Genomic DNA, 19,621 nt, shown 5'->3' on the forward strand with positions numbered 1-19,621 from the left:
TCATTAGGAAGACACACTTTGGTCCCCAGCAGGAAGGCCGCTCGCTGCAGGCCTTTAAATGGAGGGGTCATGCTTAACTCATTTATTCTTCAGGAACAACCAGAAAAAGAACACCACCGAGAGCTCAGAGGACCCTTGTCTAGACACAATTATAGTATCTTAGCTTAAAAACAGGCCACAGAGAAGGAACCAGAACACAGGAGAAAGAACATGGGTTATGGTGTCAGTTCTGGGTTTTAATCCCAACTCTACCACATACTAGCTATGCATGTGATTTGGGGTTATTTAATCTCCCTAAGCCTCAGTTTCCTTATCTGTATAATGGGGATCATAATAGGACCGATCCACAGAGTTAATGTGTCATTCCATGAGAGAACCATGTAAACGTAAGAAAGAAAGTGTTCCATAAATAGCTGAGGTTACACCACAGCCTATGGGGTCCACAGTCACTGAAAACAGGAATTTTGAGTTCAAGTGCAATTCAACAGTGGCAGCTTCATCCAGTGGCTGCAACCCACGTCCCCCTCCTTTCCTTCGGATCCATCCCACCTCTGTGTCTACTGAATTACACAATCATGCATCTCCTATCATTTCATTTGGAAAGGGAAAAATCAAATAGCTGCCTTGGCATTTATTAGCTGCCTGATCTTAGGCAAATATCCTTCTAGTCCAAGCGTCAATTTATAAATTGCCTGTGAGATGGAGGTAATGAAACTCCTCTCTCCACCCCACAGGGTAGCCCTGAGAAGTGAGTGAGAGCATGCCGCCACCTGCAAAGCTCCACACGAAAAGAAGTCATCGTCCTTGTCCTGCTGCCCCCCTCCCCTGGTGACAGGAGCTGCATGTCCTGGGTAGAGTTTGGGGCACTCAGTCCCCGTAGCCTGTTGATCTGGGGCCTCGGAAGCTGGAAACGAATGGGCCACATAAACATGAGAAAGACCAGTGAGTGTTTCACAGGCCACAGGAACGAGCTGGCTGAGCCATCACTATTTGCAAATCCGCACTAATTGGTCATTACGGAGAGAAGCACACCAGTCCAGCGCGAATTTCTCACAGCTCATTTTTAATCATGCACTGATCCTTCATAACTTCCTTTCCCCTATTACTCCATTCTCCAGCGCTAACAGATAGAATAAGGAGCCCACAGGAGTATTTCTGAGAAATGTCATTTCCAACAGCTGTACAAAGCGATTTCTCATCCCCATCGGGGGAGGCCGTCTTACGTGTCTGCGGACGCTACCATCCGACATGTTTCCTGGATGCAAGTAAAGAACACAGCACCTTTCCACGTCATCATCCATCCCTTCTCTAATGCCATCTAACGGATGGTGTTCAGTGCGTTCCCTTCCTGGTTTACCTGTCATGGAAAGACACTCCACCTGTCCCACAGCTGCTCTTGGGATGTTAAGGCGGGTTGGCATAGATGGAGCTTCCTCATCTATGTCACTGCAGGGTCACTGGCAGACAAATACCTGGATGTCTGCCCATGCCCTGAGCCACAAGGGGCCTCAGGAATGTGGTGAACCCTGACAGTGACCAAGAAACCCCTTCCTCAACCTAAATGTCCACTGACAGATGAATGGATAAAGATGTGGTACATATATACAATGGAATATTACTCAGCCATAAAAGAGAATGAAATAATGCCATTCGCAGCAACATGGGTGCAACTAGAGAGTATCATACTAAGCGAAGTAAATCAAAGAGAAAGACAAATACCATGTATCACTTACATGTGGAATCTAAAATATGACATAAATGAACCTACCTATGAAACAGAAATAGACTCACAGACATAGAAAACAGACTGGTGGTTGCCAAGGGAGATGGGGTTGGGGGAGGGATGGAGTGGGAGCATGGGGTGAGCAGATGTAAGCTATTATATACAGGATGGATAAACAAGGTCCTACCGTATAGCACAGGGAACTATATTCAATATCCTATGATAAACCATAATGGAAAAGAATATAAAAAAAGAAGGTATATAGTATATGTATAACTGAATCACTCTGCTGTACAGCAGAAATTAACATGACATTGTAAATCAACTATACTTCAATTAAAAAAAAAAAACAAAAAAAACTGAAACCTTGGGGCTTCCCTGGTGGTGCAGTGGTTGAGAATCTGCCTGCCAATGCAGGGGACACGGGTTCGAGCCCTGGTCTGGGAAGATCCCACATGCCGCGGAGCAACTAAGCCCGTGAGCCACAATTACTGAGCCTGCACGTCTGGAGCCTGTGCTCTGCAACAAGAGAGGCCGCAATAGTGAGAGGCCCGCGCACCGCGATGAAGAGTGGCCCCGCTCGCTGCAACTGGAGAAAGCCCTCGCACAGAAACGAAGACCCAACACAGCCATAAGTAAATAAGTAAATTAATTAATTAATTAAAAAAAAAAACAACAACTGAAACCTCTTCCTAATGGCTTTATGTCTCTTAGGCACCCAGTGCTGAGTTTACTGTGTATCATTCATTTAGCAAATGTTTTCATAGGTGAGGCATCATCATGGTTTAGGTTTGCTGAGCAGGTGTTAAGGTTACAAGGGAGATGAAAAACAGACAGGATCCCAGCTATTTCGGAGCCTGCACTCTAGGGGAGACAGACGTTTACCAGCTTATCACACAAAGGTGTGAAAGCTTACACTCGGCAGCGGGTTTACTGAAGAAACGTATGTGATCCTCCAAGAAGATACAACAAAGAAACCCCTATGAGACGACGAAGGCAGGGAAGGTGTCCTTGTGTACATGGGAGCTTAAGCAAGAGAACGCGGACTCAGTTAGCGATGGGGGAGAGCAGGCTCAGAGTACAAGAGACAGAAGAAATGCCTCGTGCAAAGGCCCCCAGCGGAAGGGAAGGAGCAGAGCAGACTGGAAGATCCAGTGGGGGAGAAATGGTGCCAACAGTACAAGATGAAGTCAGGAGGAGGTAGGAGCCAGACGGCGCAGAAAAACTCGACTCAGTTAAGGACTGTGGTCTCCCCATCCTAGTAGCATCCGGAAATCACTGAAGGTTTTACGCAGAGGATGCGGAAGGTGTGGCTGGGCTTGCCTTTGGAAAGGTTGACTCATGCTACTGACGGAGAACAGATGCGGGTGAGGAGACGTGAGCGGAGGAGAAGGGAAAAGACTTGTCTGGGAAAACAAAACAAAACAAAAAACTGCTGTTGTGTTGGCGAAAGAGCACACAGGGTTAGACAAGGATGGTAGCAGGGGAGACGAAGACCAGCTAGGACCTCAAATGGCCAGATGCTCGGAGAGAGAAAGGGACCCATCGAAGGCAAACTCTCGGTTCTGGATGAGCAACTAAGTAGGCGGTGGTGCTAGATTCCAGGAGAGGCTCAGGTCGGGGGGAGGGGGCAGACCACGGTTTAGGTTTGTTGAGCAGAATTATGTATAAATTATTATGACTGTTATCATGAATTATGGAAAAATTATGTTTTACAAAATGCCTTCATACTCACTGTCCTTACCAGATTCTGACAACTGCCTCACGGGATACAGGACTGTGGGTGATAGATGTTTAAGAGGCAGGGAAATAAAATGCAGATGGTAGGGACACTGCATGGCAGAGTCAGCAGCAGAAGGCAGGGTCAAGGGCAGGACTCTGGAGACAATATCCTTTAGAACACATCAGACTGTTATTTTTTTAATGCTTATTTTTTAAGCCATGGAGTCCTCAATTCAAATGGACAAACTCCAGTGTGTAAAAATAATGGATACCTGGATTCATGTGGGCATCAGGGAGTCAGAGTCCTAGTCTTCCCCCACAACAGTCCCCTCCTTTCCTCCAAGACCCTAAGGAAGCCTTGGGGTTCCCGGGGGCAGCTCACAGGCCACCATGCCTTACCTTTCAACCTCCCAACTGCCCGTGGATTTCCCTACGGGCCTTCAATCAAGAGCATTTGAATCCTATATTGACATGGCTGCAAAGAGGAATGAGGGATTGTCAAGAACCTGCTGCATTTCAGGCTCTGCTGGGCCTTCACATGAGTTATCTTATTTAATCCAATATCTTCTTCCACAGCTGGCAGGGTTCCACCCATTTTCAGCTGATCAAGCCAAGGCTCAGAACACAAATCAGATAGCTCTTTAATGGTAAGATGGGAAATGAAGCTGGGGTTTTCAACTACTTCGTGCTTCCTCAAAGAGCAGAGGGGGTGCAGGCTTGCACAGGGCACAGACACAGGACTGCACTAAGAAAGAACATGCATATGCTTTGCCAGACCTGCACCACCCCCCCGCCCCCCGCTGCTTTTCCCCATGGTGTTGGCCCTCAGACCCCGGGAGACAGAGTGGCTTGCTTTCACCTTAATTAGCGCAGCAATTTGCTAAATTTTGTTTTTCCCTTTTTAAGAGTGTTAATCAATTTTAGCTCAGAATAGATTGGAATGGCACACAAATTACCACGACAATCCCCAAATGCTAAATTCCGAACATCTCGATCAACCTCAGAGCCTGAAATATGGGAAAATCAGCAACTCCGGCCAACATCTTTGTGATCTATTTAAAATGCTATGGCTCTGAAATGAAAAGATAATGGCTTTATGAGGCTTAGACCAAGCAATTTGCTAAAATCTGCCTCATGCCTAGGTGTTTAGTCCTTCCCAAGGTGACTGGAGACAGAGCAGCAACGGTTTCTGCAAAGTTACATGTTCCGCTAATAACAGCAATTGGTTAAATCCACAAGCATTACAGGGTACCAACAAATGCGCCAGAAATACAGAAAAGAACAAGATGTGCTCCCAGCCCCATCCCCTGTTAAGAAGGTTCTAAACTAAAGCAGTCAACGGGCAAGTGAACAGAAAACGTCTTCCTCTTTCCTGGAGGAGTCATGGGAAGTTCTCAGAGGGGGTGGCCATGGAGCTGAGTCCTGAAGGATGAGTGGGAGCTGTGACAGGTAGCTGGAAGGGTGTGTCAGATAGAAGGAACAGCAGAAGCAAAGGCTCAAATGCAGGAGGGAGGGCAGAGAGCCCAGAGGTGGTTTCTTCGAGCTGAGTAATAAGCAAATTTGCAGGAATGGCCAGAGATGAGACTGGAAGATGCGTCAAGAGCCAGAATATGCAGGACTTTTAAATCAAACTGTGAATCTGAAGCTTGATGCAGACCACGTGGTACCACAGGAGGATTTTAAGCAAGGGAATGACGTGGTCAAATGAGTCTCCCTTGGTTGAAACCCTCTGGCCCAACATAATCCTTAATATTTATTCAACATAGTCTTTTAAAGCACATTCACATATGTTCTCTCATTTGAGCCTCTTAATTACTCCATGAGGTTGGTGTTATAAGTACATTTCTACTCATGAAAAAACAGATCCAAAGGTATAGCTTGTTTACTTTGTGTCTTATGACCAGTAAATGACAACATACGAATTCAAACCCAGGCCTGTCGGACTCAGCGCTGACCTCACCGGGTAACAGAATTCTCCAGATATTGGCTACCATAGGCCTTCCTTAAATACGGACCAGGCCGGTAGCCTCCAGCCTCCACAGAAAGCCTTGGTGGCCAGAACTGCACAGACCAGCACGCATTCTGTGCTAAAGAAACGGTTGCTTTAATGCTTCAGATAATCAAATCAGATTCAAGTGGCAAACACCCTCAGTTATACCCTGGACGTTTCCGGTTTGCGAGCTGAGATTTCTGCCTTTGCTGCTGTCTACTAAACCAGAAACAAGGAAAGCATCCTGCTTGACCTCCCTTCCCACCGGTACCTTGAGCTCATCCGCGTTGTAGAAGTCTACTCGCACGGCAGGCACCATCCAGGTCTGGAAGAGCGTCGCCAGGATCTGCTCGGCGATGGAGTCAGCGATGAGGTGGAAATGCAGGGGGTTCCGCCTGTGGGCAGGGAGAGGAGGAGAGTCAGGAGGGAGAACCAAGGCCGCAGAGACACGCTCTTACCAGCTGGTAACGTGTGGCCAGTTTCTAACAGCAGTGATGAAGGACAATCAGGCATGTTTCCTACTGGGGAGGATGTCAGAGCTGAGAAGGAGAGAGGATGTCTCATTCAACCTCAGGATTTCAGAGACGTGGTAACCAAAGACCAGAGAGAGTAAAATCACTGGTGACATTCAGTGCAAGCCAACTGCCATACCTGTTACTACGGCATCTGTGCTTCTAAAAATCTTAAGTAGAGCATGTGTAACAATTTGGTCAACGCTTTCTCTTTACCACCTGGATGTACCGGCATCAGTGCAGAAGCACGTGGACAAAGGATGAGGTCTCTGGACTGGCTGTGTGGAGCGGGCAAGGCACTTCTCCCCCAGCATAGCACTAAGTCCTGTCTTCTGCCTGTTCCTCTCCGAAAGAGAAACAGGCAGCCACGATGGCATCACCTGGGGCTCCCATAACTGAGAATCAGCTCATCCTCACTTGTAATATTTCTAAAGCCTTTATTCATTCTACCTTAGTTGACCCGCTGTTACACTGAGCCAGCACCCAAAATACAAACCAGCAGTACACAAGGGCAAAGCTTCCAATTCAAATGGAAATGGGTTTGAAGCCCAGATCTGGCATCTATTACGGGAGGACTTTGAGCACGTCACTTATACCTCTGCACTGCTGCTTCTTCGTTCTGCAAAATGTGAAAAGCCTCCTCTACGGGCTACTGGGTCAATTAGATAAGAAGTACAATACATGATGCATCTCAACAACAAACATAGATGGGATAATAATAGACAGCAGATACGCTTTCTTGAGGGACCGCCAGGCACAAACCAGTAGTTCAACCCAGAAGAACTATTATCAGAAATATCATTGCTCTAGTACGAATAACAGCATACATCGTAATACCACGAATGAGCACCTCTGGAAATCTAAAGATGAGAATGACCTCGCCCACCCCAACCTCAAGCAGTTCTTATTACTTAGAGACAGTTAAATATAAACCCAAATATAAACAGACGGTGGATTGTGATAACAGCTACAACAGAACACAAGGTTCCAGGAGAGTAAAGAAAAAGGAGGGCTAATCTGGACCGGGTCAGAAGAATGTGTAAGAGTTGGGGGAAGTAGTGCCCTGAAGGATAAATGACTTTATTCTTGGCAAAGGAAGAGGGGACTCGATCCAAGGAGAATAACACGAGACTCTGGCTGGAGCCCAGGGGGTGTTGAGAGTGTGGTGGGAAGGGAAGGGCTAGCAGGGACTCGGGGGTTCGAGAAGAGAAGGGGAGAGATGCAAGCACGTAGGGAGCAGTGCAATGAACGCCGGCTTAAACAGTCTGGATTTGATCAGCTTGGTGGGGGGAATAACAGACTCGTCCCATAGCTCTCAGCCTCCTGCACAATCGCTCTCCAGCCCCGTTCTAAGTTCTAGATACACAGATTTCTTTCAATTGCCCCTACCCCCATGCTCTCTCTCCACCTGGGCCTTTGCACATACCGTTTACTCTGCAGGAAACCCTCTTGCATTTGCTCATTCTGTAAATACTTATTAAACACCCACCGTTCACCAGGTGACGAGCAGGATGCTGGGGACATGGTGGTAAGACACCATTCCTGCTCTCATGGTCTTGTCCTCTCCTTCTTCCTCCTCCTCCTCCCCCGCCTCCACAGCCCCCATTCAGCATTTGGTTCTCTCTCACCCAGCCTTCACTTCTGAGGTCTGCCATCATTTGCTCTTAGAATCCTTCCCTGACGACCCAGGACTAAGTCAGGGGCCCTTCCTAATGCACAGTCATCTCAGCATCTGTGCCCATCCTTAGGCTGTGGTTGCCTGTTTACTGGTCCGCATCCCCCCTCGACCATGAGCTCAGGGGGGTAAAGGATGATGCCAGTTGCGTTGAAATGGAGAGCCCCATGATTGAACTCAGTGCCTGGGATGCAGGAGGAGTTCAATAAACGAAATGAAGAGTGGAATAGGTGATGGATAGTGGGCAGCTAAGGGGAACAGAGGTGTACACCTCATTTAGGAGATGAGGTGAATGTGAAACGAGAATCCGACTTAGTGTCTGGGGAAGAGCAACAGAGAAGTGGAATCCAGAGGAATTTCAGGAGAAGAGATCTTAGATACGGAGAGGAAGAGGAAGACACGGGGGTTCCTGGGCTGGTGGTGATTCGTTCAGGACAGGGGCTACAAGAAGAAAGGCACACTGGAGGAAGACGATGGGTTTGGGACTGGGTATACCAAGTTTAAGGTCAGGGTGGCAAAGCCAGGTGGAGCTGGGTAGATGAGTCTAGACCTGAAGAAAGTTATTATCCAAGGCCAACTTGCCAAACACAAAACAGGTGCTCAGGGTGCTGAGCTGAACAAATGACCCAAAGGAGCAATCAGCACTGCTGAATTTCTCCATGGCACCCATGGCGTGAACACTGCAAACTCTCCCATTAAACTATCTATACTCAGAAGGAAGGGGCATGCTTGCCTTACAGCTTCCCTGGAAGCCCTATAGGTCACTTCCCTATAAGAAGCTGCCAGCAGTCCTAGGTGATGACTGGTGGCATGAGGCAGTGATGGTGTGTTTGTTCACTGGCCAGTGACTTACCTGGACGCTAAGCCAGAGACAGCTAGACAGCCACTTGGAAGTCAGAGGGTCCCTGTAGCCCTCAGTGTCGGCACAGTCATGTTCCTCTCCCAGGAGCCGTGACCGGAGTCTTATGTATCAAGAATGAATGAAGATAAATCTGTATAACTGTCAGCTTGCATTTTTATCCACAGTAGAGAGATGGCTTTTTAAAAAACATTTATTTATTATTTATTTATGGCTGTGTTGGGTCTTCGTTTCTGTGCGAGGGCTTTCTCTAGTTGCAACAAGCGGGGGCCACTCTTCATTGCGATGCGCGGGCCTCTCACTATCGCGGCCTCTCTTGTTGCGGAGCACAGGCTCCAGACGCGCAGGCTCAGTAGTTGTGGCTCACGGGCCTAGTTACTCCGCGGCATGTGGGATCTTCCCAGACCAGGGCTCGAACCCGTGTCCCCTGCATTGGCAGGCAGACACTCAACCACTGCGCCACCAGGGAAGCCCGAGAGATGGCTTAATTTTAGACATGGGGTAACAATACCAAACAGATCAAGATACTCATATTTGCCCCAACGCATCACGTTTTCCACACATCTGTATCTTTGTCTGGGCTGTTCCTTCTCCCTGGGATACTCCCCTGATACTTGGAGGTCCCTGAGTACCTGTTCTTCCTTTCAAACTCGCCTTGTCAGGCATCTCCTCCTCAAAGCCTTCTGTGAGCCCATCCTCATCCCTCCCTTTTCCTGCTAACTGGGCACCTCAAATGCAAAGCTAATCTACCACTTACGGCAAAGTACTGTGATACAAATTCAAACACCTGGCTCCTTCTCTCCACCACGAGGCCTCTGAGAACAGGAACCATCTTTTCATCGCCACTCCCAGTGCCCAGCAGAGAGGATGGCAAATAATGGGTGCTCAAGAAACACTGGTACAACAGAGGAAGAAAGCCAGCGCCCCTCCTTCCCTGTCACCGTTCACATTCCCATAAGAAGTAAAAGCAGCTGATGGCACGCTTGCATCAACGGTTCAGGGCTGGCGCTCTGCTCCAGGACATCTGGGTCAGAACCCTGGCTGCATTAATGACTAACCAAGTGACCGAAAGCATGTGACTTCATCTCTCTATGCCTCAATTTCTTCATTTCAAATCACAAACAATAATGGTAAGTAAGCAGTAGTACATTGGGTAATTGTGACAATTAAGTGATGCACATAAAGCACTTAGCAAATACCTGGCATGTAGTATTTCAATATATGCTAACAATTGGTATGGTCTGAATGTTCACTGCCCCCCACCCCAAATTCATATGTTGAATCCTAACCCCTAAGGTGATGATACCAGGAGGTATGGCCTTTGGGAGGTATTTAGGTCACTAGGGAAGAGTCCTCCTGAAAGGGGTTAGTGCCCTTATAAAAGAGGCCCTCTTGTTTTTTTTGACCACATGAGAACACAGAGAGAAGTCTGCAGTCTGTGATCAGGAAGTTGGCCCCCAGCCAGAGTCAGGCCATGCTGGTGCCATGATCTTGGACTTCCCAGCCTCTAGAACTGAGAAAAAAAATAAATTTCTCTTGTTTATGAGCCACACAGTTTGTGGTATTTTGTTATAGCTGCCTGAATGGACTAGGACCACTATTATCTACATTAACTTATGAAGCTGTTATTTTCTCTATTGCTTTTGCGTCACTTTTCAAATAAAGTGTTTTCAATTAATTCTTCCATTCACAGACAAAAAATGAGTTGAATGAATAAACATCCGACAAAGAGCTATCAAGCAGCAAGTAAGGCAGAATAGGGATTTAGACAATGAATGAGCTCCGAGTCCTCTCTTCAGGCAGCAATCAATCTGGCAGAGACAGAGAAAGAATACAAATAACCACATAAACGTTAGAACACCGGTGTGCCATAACACAGGGCTACACACACAGCCGCAAAGTTTGGGAATGGCACAGCTCCCAGGGAGCCACCTGAAGACACGGACATGGACGGTGAGTGAAGGTACTCCTGGAACTGGATAGTGAACAACTTGCACAACGGTACAGGACGGTTCCACAAGGAGGAACATACATGCTACTGGAGTATAAGGGTGGGAGAGACCACTTCTCACTAGTGGACAATCTAGGAAGTGTCCATGGATGATGGGGCAAGTAAACCGGACCTCTGGATGCAAAAAGATGGAGGATACAGGAAGGCATTCTGCAGGAGGTAACAGAATAAGGAAAGGAATAGAGGTGGGAAAGTCCACCATATGTCAGTGAAAGAACAATAGTCTTATTTGAGTGGATCACACAACAACGTTTATTGAACACCTAGTGTATGCCCGGAATGGGGAGGAAAAAAAGAAGAGAGAGACAGTATTAACAACAGGAAGACAGCCAGACAAGGTTTGGGGAGCTCAGCAGGCAGCAGATTGAAGTTGTAATTCAGGAGGTTAATCTAGTTACCGAGCAGAAGATGGACCAGCGTGGGTAAGAGGAACAGGCTCTCAGAGGAGGATGGTGCAAGCATCTGTATGAGGCTTTCCCCCTCTTCTGCATTCTTCCTCTGGTCTATTTAAAGCATCTCTCCAGAAGGGAGTGTAACTCCAGAAAGAACCTGGGCTCATCTTTAGGGCTAAACTAGGTATTTGCATTGTCAAAGGGGTCAGTGAGCCTCATCAGCTTCCCTCATCAGACAACCAGGAAAACGCTTAATCAGAGGACACACAGTCCCCAGCTCAGGGGACCACCAGGACCCTGACAGTTTGCTGACCCCGTCTCAGTAATCCAATGCGGTCTAGCCAGCAGTAGCGCACGTCTCATCGTGGGGAGCATGAACACCTGGAGGGGCTCTGCTAATGTTCCACCTTGGGTACCATCACAAGGATGTGGGTCCCGTCAACTGCACCTCCAGCGGCCACGAGGAAAGCACCTGAAAGCATGTCCCAGACCACTTTTCATAGAGCCCCTGTGTAAGCCAGAATGTCGCCCTTGAGCTTTTAACTTCTGAATCCGGCTGCCAACCAGATGGTCCCACTTCATATCCCATGGACCCCTTGGAATCAAGACGACCCAATTACAACCCTCCTAACAAACCAAGAATGTCAGCTCCATGAGGACAGGGACCTGGTTGGTCATTCACTGGTGTATCCCACCCCCTGGAACAGCGCCTGGCATATTAAATAGGGGCTCGTGTTGTCCTCTCTTGGCCCCTTACACGTGCCCGTCCTCCTGAATTCCCTGCCTGAGTGAAAGGTGCACCATTCACCCAGACTCACAAGCTAGAGATGGGATTGTCACCTGGGCTCCTTCCCCGCCCACGTCCCACACACCCAGTCAACCGCAAGTCCCCAGAGGCAGCGTTAGTCTCATGGTTGGGTCTTTGAAGCCAAACCGCCTGGCTGCTTCTTATCTAGGGCCTGTCACAAATGATGTGACCTTGAGTGAGCTTTTTAATCTTAGTCTCAGTTTCCAAATCTGTAAAATGGGGTTGATATTGATGTCTCCTACCTCAAAGTTACTGTCCAATTAACTGAGTTAAAATGTATAAAGGACTTAGAACGGTGACTCACAAGCAGTAAGGACTTCATAAATATTAGCTATTATTATCCCAACTAACCTTCAGTAACATCTTATGAATATATTCACCCCTTCTCTCCCCGATCTCTGAGCTTGCTCCCTCCAATAGTTCGTCCATCCTGTAAGCCCTGAACTCTCTAAAATGATCACGTGATCCCCCGCTCACCATACGGCCTCCCGCCTGGAGCTAACAGGACCTTCAATGAGCTCACCCCGTCCCCCGTCCATGCTCACGCCTCCCCACTCCCTCCTGCACTCCAGCCATTGTCCTCCGCAGACCTGCATGTGGCCACCTCTTATCGCTCCTTCAAGAATAAACTGAAGTGTCATCTCTTCAAGGAAGCCCTCCATGGCTACTCTATCCAAAATGCCCCTCTCCCTCCCCATCACTCCCCACCCCACTGCCCTGTTTGGTTTCTGTCTAGCACTGACTAGTATTAGAAATCTCCATCTTCATCTGCAGGTCTGTCTCCACCCTCCACTAGAATGTGAGCTGTCTAGGGTAGAGATTCTCTCGTTTCACAGAGCACCTACTCTCTCGTTAAACCCCTCTACAACCCCAGTGCCTAGAAAGTGCCTGGCCGTGAGTCAGGTCCAGGACTTGGCCACGTTCTCCCACAGGCTGTGTTCACGCTGTCGTGGCTTCCACACCGCCTACACGTTGCCGCACTTCCCTTCCAGCCTTCTGTTCTCAATTTAGACGCCACGGCTCCAAGGAAGCCATTTCACGGAGTCAGATGCCCTTTCTTAGTGCCTCCCACTGACATCAGGGCTCAAAACTTAGATTTTTGCAACTGTTCCCTGTTAGACGGAGTCTTGGCACTGGAAGCTACATTTTGTTGATGATCTTTTCCTCAGATTTTTAACAGTTCCTTGTAGATATAATCATCCAGTGATTGTTTATTGAAAGAACGAATGAACGGACAAACGAATAATTACCGAAGAGAACCAAGTTCCCTCAGAGTGGACACAATTACCTGGAAATTAGGTGCAGAGGCACTTAGAAGAAAATGTGAGAGTAAATCTTTTAATTTGGGGTTAGGTGATGGTTTCTTAGATATGACATCCAAAGGTCAAACAACAAAAGAAAAACAGATAAACTGGTCTTCAAAATTAAAAACTTTTGTGTTTCAGAAAACACCATCAAGAAAGTGAAAAAGACAGCCCCAGAATGGGAGAAAATATCTGCAAAGCATATGTCTGATAAGGGACTTAAAACCAAGAATGTGTAAAGATCTTTTACAGTTCAAGACAAAGACAAGTTAGCAGGTTAAAAACGGAGCAAAGGATCTGAATGGTCATTTCTTGGAGAAGATATACAAATGCCAATAAGCACAGGAAACGATGCTCAACATCACTAGTCACTAGGGAAATGCAAATCAAAACTCAGACACCTCTTCCCATCCACTAACATGGCTAAAATAAAGAGATAGATGATAAGTGTTGGTAAGATATGGAGATACTGGAACTCTCATTTGTTACTTGTGGAATTCTAAAATGACTGTAGCTGCTTTGGAAAACTGTTTTGCAGTTTCTCAGAAAATTGAGCAAAGCTACCATTGCTGAGTTACCCAGCAATTCCACTCCTCGTTATATACGAAAAAATATGAAAACGTATATTCACACAAAAGCTTGAACACAAACATCCAGAGTAGCATTATTCATAATAGTCAAAAAGTAGAAACAACCCAAATGGCCACCAATTGATGAATAAACAAAATGTAGTACATGCATAAAATGGAATATTACTAGGCAATAAAAAGGAATGAAGTACTGACACGTGCTACAACATGGATGAACCTTGAAAACATTATGCTACGTAGGAGAACCCAGTCACAAAAGACCAAATAGTACATGATCCTGTTGATATGAGACGTCCAGAATAAACACATCCATAAAAACAGAAAGTAGACTAGTGGTTGCCAGGGGATGGAGGGAGGGGGAAATGGGGAGTGACTGCTAATACATATGGGTGTTTCTCTACAAGATGAAGAAAATGGTCTAATGTTAGATAGTGGTGACAGCTGCATAACTCTGACTATACTAAAAACCGCTTTTCAAGAGTGAATATCATGGTATGTGATTTACATTCCAATGTTTACTTACTGGCCTGAGATGTGGAGTGATGGCCTGACCTACGAGTTTGGGAGAGGGATTGAGGTCTGGTCTGTTCAGCTGTCTCTGGGCTTCTTTCCGTGGGGAACTGTGTTGTACAGTAAATCATTTGCCCAGGTGGGTAAGGCCTGCAGTTGTCCAGGTTGGCTCAGACGGTAAGTAAACCCAATTCATGAGGCCAAAAAAGAACCCACAGTTGAAAGAACATCCCACAATTCGGGACTAACAGCAGTAGAGGTGATATTTCATTCTCCATGTGTAACTTCTGAGTCTTATTTTGCAATTGGTTCCTAACTCAGGAAGGTAAAAATGTTTTAAAGATAGAGGCCTCCAATTCCCCAAATCAGCCAGAGGTGATGAGCCTCCATCCTATTCTCTGTTGTCCAGAGGTAAATTAGCAAGAGTTAGACAGATGTTAAGAACATATTTACGCCAAAATGAGTTTCATAAACTGAAGATAATAAGAGCTCATTCAGAAGAATCATGAAAGGAATAATTTTCTTAATATATGATTCAATGTTATTTAATTTTACATCTATATAACATCTGAAATAGTCTTTTATACCAGTCTACCAGTTACATACGCATTTTGGGAGCACTGCTTTAAGCCCATGAGAAAAGACTTCTACCTGAACAGGCAAGCTTGAGTACACATCTTCAAATACAGTGGGGTCCACTTGGTTGGGTTCAAGCAACACAGACACTAGGTCTGTTCTAATTCAGACCAGATTACACTTTTTTAACAAAGAAGGAAGCAAGTGCATGCTTCATCTTTAGCACAGCCTGCAGATTTTGCTCATAATGAGCAATGCTCCTGCTGCCTCCGGTTTCCTTAACTGCTCCCCTGTTCCAGGCTGGGATGCAATAAATATGGTAATACAAAGAGGCAAAGATGATTAAACCCTAGCTTTCTCCCTGCTTTTCCTTTCTTATTTTGTCAGGAATGTGCCACAGCCCCTGTAAGGCAATCCAAAGTCTGTTTTTTATTAAAATATACAGGGACAGCTGAGTTGAAATAATCCTTAATTATTAAGGTTACAATGGAATTGCAGTTTTAGAAAAAGAAAGAGCCTGTGACAGCAACTTGAATGCTCAGGGAATCTGTTACACTGAGAGATTTAAATGGAACTCACTGCAGAAGACCACAGCAGCCCGAATGAGGGCTTTTCAGTGTGAGTTCTTGGTTTGGGGGAGGACAAGTGGCCTTGATAATGTGGGAAGAATCGAGGACAAGTCAGTATCATGTCAGAAAAGCTCTCCCGGGGAGAAGAACAGAGCAAATCAAAGGCCTCATGGTGTAGTAAAAGCAGCATGGATTCCAGGGTTGGCCGGAGCCAAGGCTGGAAACCCAGGAGCATCACTTATTCACCTGTGACCTTGAACAAGCTATTTAACCTCTCTGAGCCTCAGTTTCCTCGTCCATTTGTGGGAGTAACGGCATCCACTGTACAGGGTTGGGATGAAGGTCAAATACAATGACCTATCCTTGGCATCTGAACTATACGAATTAATTCTTTTTGGTTTTACATATACATGCGTGACTGAATAGCATAGATCTTTTACCTGTTCACAGATTCTACATGTCCTTGCTGTTTTTCTCCCTGAACTTTAGTGAGGTAAAATTGACAAATAAAAATTGTATATATTTAAGGTGTACATTAAATACTTTGAAAACATTAAAGGTGATATTTTTATACATGTATACATTGTGAAATCATCATCGCAATCAAGCTAATTAACACATCTATCGCCTCACATAGTTACCATTTTCTTTTCTTTCCTCTATGCGATTTTCTTAAGTCTTACTAGAACACTAATGTCCATGCCTTTAAAACCACTATTTATACTTAACACCTCAAAAATACATACCTGGGGGGGGGATGAGGATGATAATGGAAATTACAGGAATAATCATAATGTCTACATGGTCACCCAAAATGATGAATGAAAATAAAAATAAGAAAATGATACTCAAAACGGTAACTTTCCAAGAGCTCAGACTCTGAAGCTAGACTGACTGGGTCCAAACCCAGCCCTGCCCCTCCTCTCTGTGACCCTGAGCCTTGACTTCACATATGGATCCTCAGTTTCATCATCTATAAAATGGGGATACCAGTAACCACACCATGGAACTACATGAACATTCAATGCGTTCATATCTGAAAAACACTCAGAACACAGCCTGATGTAGAGTGAGAACTACCTTCCTATTTGTTAAATAAATAAAATACATAAATGTTTCACATCGATTACCTCTTTTGATATTCACAATAGGGCTCTATGAGAGGTTGGGGAGCAAGGCAAAGCTCCAAGAAGTACAGTGACCTGCTGGGTCACCAGGTCATAGATGGAAAGCCCAGAATCAGAACCTACTTCTGGTTTCTTTTACTTAAATCCTAGGTTCCTCCCTTCCAAATCTGGAAACTGCTTCTATAACAAGTTTAAGCCTGAATAAGCAATAAGACAATTAGAGGCAGACACTGGTCACGAAGATGCTGTTTTATCCTCTCTGTTCTTGAGGGGCACAAGTAAAGCTTAAAAAAAAAAAAAAAAAAGACGGGCGTGAGCGCACACACACACACAAAACCCCAGCTGTTTGACATGAAAAGTAAGGCAAATCACCCAGTTTCTTCCTGCCAACAGGGCTGTGGAGTAAGAGTAAGTAGATCATCCCAGCAATCAAATATTAAACGTTTACAAGCTGGTCCACATTCCTGCCCGGGAGGTAAGCACTTAGTGACTAAGTGAATATATATACTTTTTCCTCTGCTCACTAAAAGCTCGGCTTCCTTGAAGAGCAGCTATACTTCCCAGTTTATCTGCACCTGGGATTGGAGTTACAGGCATCCCCCCAATTTTTCTTTAAATAGTCTCCCATCTAGGTGACACAGACACATATTGTGTTATTTTCAACTAGGTAAACCTTTGCTCACATTTATTTTGTATTTATTTTTCTCATCCTCCTTTTTTCTTCATCACAGAGGGTGCAGAATAAGATGACCAAAAATATATATAAAGAGAAAACAAAACCAAGATCATCTGTATTTCTACCACCCCAGGCACAACATACAAAAATTCCATTTTTCATGTATGTTTTGCTATTCTTCCATCCCCTGTATTTCAACCATGTACATGTGTATCTGCATGCATGCCACACACGTGTGCATGTATTTATATAATGGAACGATGTTATGCATGAGTTTTTGAATTGTGTTGTCACTCACCTTATATCATAAAATATCACTTGTTGGGCTTCCCTGGTGGCGCAGTGGTTGAGAATCTGCCTGCCAATGCAGGGGACACGGGTTCCAGTCCTGGTCTGGGAAGACCCCACATGTCGTGGAGCAACTGGGCCCGTGAGCCACAACTACTGAGCCTGCGCGTCTGGAGCCTGTGCTCCGCAACAAGAGAGGCCGCGATAGTGAGAGGCCCGCGCACCGCGATGAAGAGTGGCCCCCGCTTGCCACAACTAGAGAAAGCCCTCGCACAGAAACAAAGACCCAACACAGCCAAAAAATAAATAAATTAATTAAAATATCACTTGTCCATGTTATGGCATACTTTTTACAATCAACTAAGACTATGGTTTACTATAAGAGGACATTCCATTATTTAGACTTACTGTTTAAGTATTATTTGAATTTTTATGATTATAAGCAATATTTTGCAAAAACTTTTTTTCTGTAATTAGGATTATCCTTTTAAGACAGACTCCCTAAAGTAGTCATAGGGTAAATATCTTGGTCATAATACTATGAACTTTCTTTCTAAAAGGTTATAGCAATTTTTTACTGCCAGCATCAGCATATAAGAGTGCCCATAACACTTTTACTATCTTTTAAAATATAGTGTGCCCACTGTCATTAAGCGTGCTGCAGAAGCAAAATTGATTTGATGTAACAAAGCAAACCTTAAATGAAATTTTGCTAAAATTCTTGTCTGGAAAATAAATCTAATTACTGTAATTAACAGTGAAAGCCAAAAGAAGCATCCTGCACCACTATATTATTAACATTAAGAAGGTACTCCATTTGTCAAAGTATTTTATAATCAAGTATTAGTTAATCCTCATAGCATGCTTTGGAAACAATGAAGCTATTTATAGCTGGACTTTCTGAGCTGAATGTCTTTCAAAGGTCCTTTTGTTTTGATATCTCAAATCATTATCACCAGCATATCAATTCACAGAATGATTCGCATCTGTAGAATTTCAAGGATGGGAGGGACTTAATTGGCTATTCGTTCCAAGGAGATCAAGTAGTCACTGATGTGGGGTGTAGAATGTTCATACCACATACTGAGAGTTTGCTTTCTTCTCAAATCCCCATGCCGCCATGAAAGTATAGCATGCCATCAGCAGCTGATAATAAACCTACTGCTATTCTTAAAAATTTATTTATTATTTTATTTATTTACTTTTGGCTGTGTTGGGTCTTCGTTGCTGCGCACAGGCTTTCTCTAGTTGCGAGCAGGGGCTACTCTTCGTTGCGGTGCGCAGGCTTCTCATTGCGGTGGCTTCTCTTGTTCCAGAGCACAGGCTCTAGGTGCGCAGGCTTCAGTAGTTGTGGCACGCGGGCTCAGTAGTTGCGGTGCACGGGCTTAGTTGCTCCGTGGCGTGTGGGAATCTTCCTGGATCAGGGCTCAAACCCGTGTCCTCTGCATTGGCAGGTGGATTCTTAACCACTGCGCCACCAGGGAAGCCCACTATTGCTATTTTTAAGTTTAACATCTTTGTGCTTCAGCTACTGTAGGAGTAAAAGTTTATACTCAACAGGAGTCTTACGATTTCAACAACTATTGGAATCATTTAGGTTTTATGACCTTAAATGTGCCGTAATTGAGAAAGAGCACGACTACCTGTCATCACGCAAATACTCTTCTCTAAAGAGTGGGCTTTTTTTTGTCAATCAGGGAGGGACCCGAGTTCTTTAGTGGAGGCAAGGACTAAACACATAAAGGCTGAGAACCACTCATCTGATTCAATGCTCAGCCTACGTAATGCCTGGTTTCAAGCGGCCGATGAAGGCTGCAGAACCATGAGTCTCAAAAACGCACAGAAGCCGTGGTGTTGGGAAAGGGCCCCTCTTCTTTCGCATTCCCATCTCCTCCTCAGATGCACAACTGAAATCGCAGTGGCAACCGGACAGAGCTACAAGGAGGACCTGAGCACCCCTAGCAGTAACTGATCCTGTAATAGATTTGTTGGTTGTTCGCCTCTCCCAACTCCCTTCCCTGCTCCAGAAGGCAGTGAACCTGATGTTTTGCTAACCTGCCAGCTGACTGCAGGAACACTGGGGGCCCAGCAAACACCAGCCACGTGAGTTCAGTGCAAACAGCTGAGCTAAGAAATGTTGTTTTCAACCAAGTAAGTTTTGGGGTGAACTGATTCCTAGCAAAAGCTAACTGATATACAAACTGGAGTCTCAAGAGTGAGACGATCTGCTGAACATCACTGAGCTATATAGCGGCCTGAATGTGAAATCAAACTAAATCTGGGCTAGTA

At 45.4% G+C, this 19,621-nt stretch overlaps 1 protein-coding gene across 3 annotated transcripts in view; it reads right to left on the reverse strand.

The window, feature by feature from the left end:
• LARGE1 (LARGE xylosyl- and glucuronyltransferase 1) overlaps positions 1-19,621 on the reverse strand; it is a 598,897-nt gene that overhangs the window by 287,271 nt on the left and 292,005 nt on the right. For all 3 annotated transcript variants that reach the window (XM_036864771.1, XM_036864770.1, XM_036864769.1), the window contains exon 5: positions 5,707-5,830. In XM_036864771.1, coding sequence (XP_036720666.1) covers positions 5,707-5,830 — 124 coding nt within the window. The remainder of the gene's footprint in view (positions 1-5,706; positions 5,831-19,621) is intronic.

The sequence above is a fragment of the Balaenoptera musculus genome, chromosome 10 (assembly GCF_009873245.2).
Source record: "Balaenoptera musculus isolate JJ_BM4_2016_0621 chromosome 10, mBalMus1.pri.v3, whole genome shotgun sequence".
Taxonomy (NCBI): domain Eukaryota; kingdom Metazoa; phylum Chordata; class Mammalia; order Artiodactyla; family Balaenopteridae; genus Balaenoptera; species Balaenoptera musculus.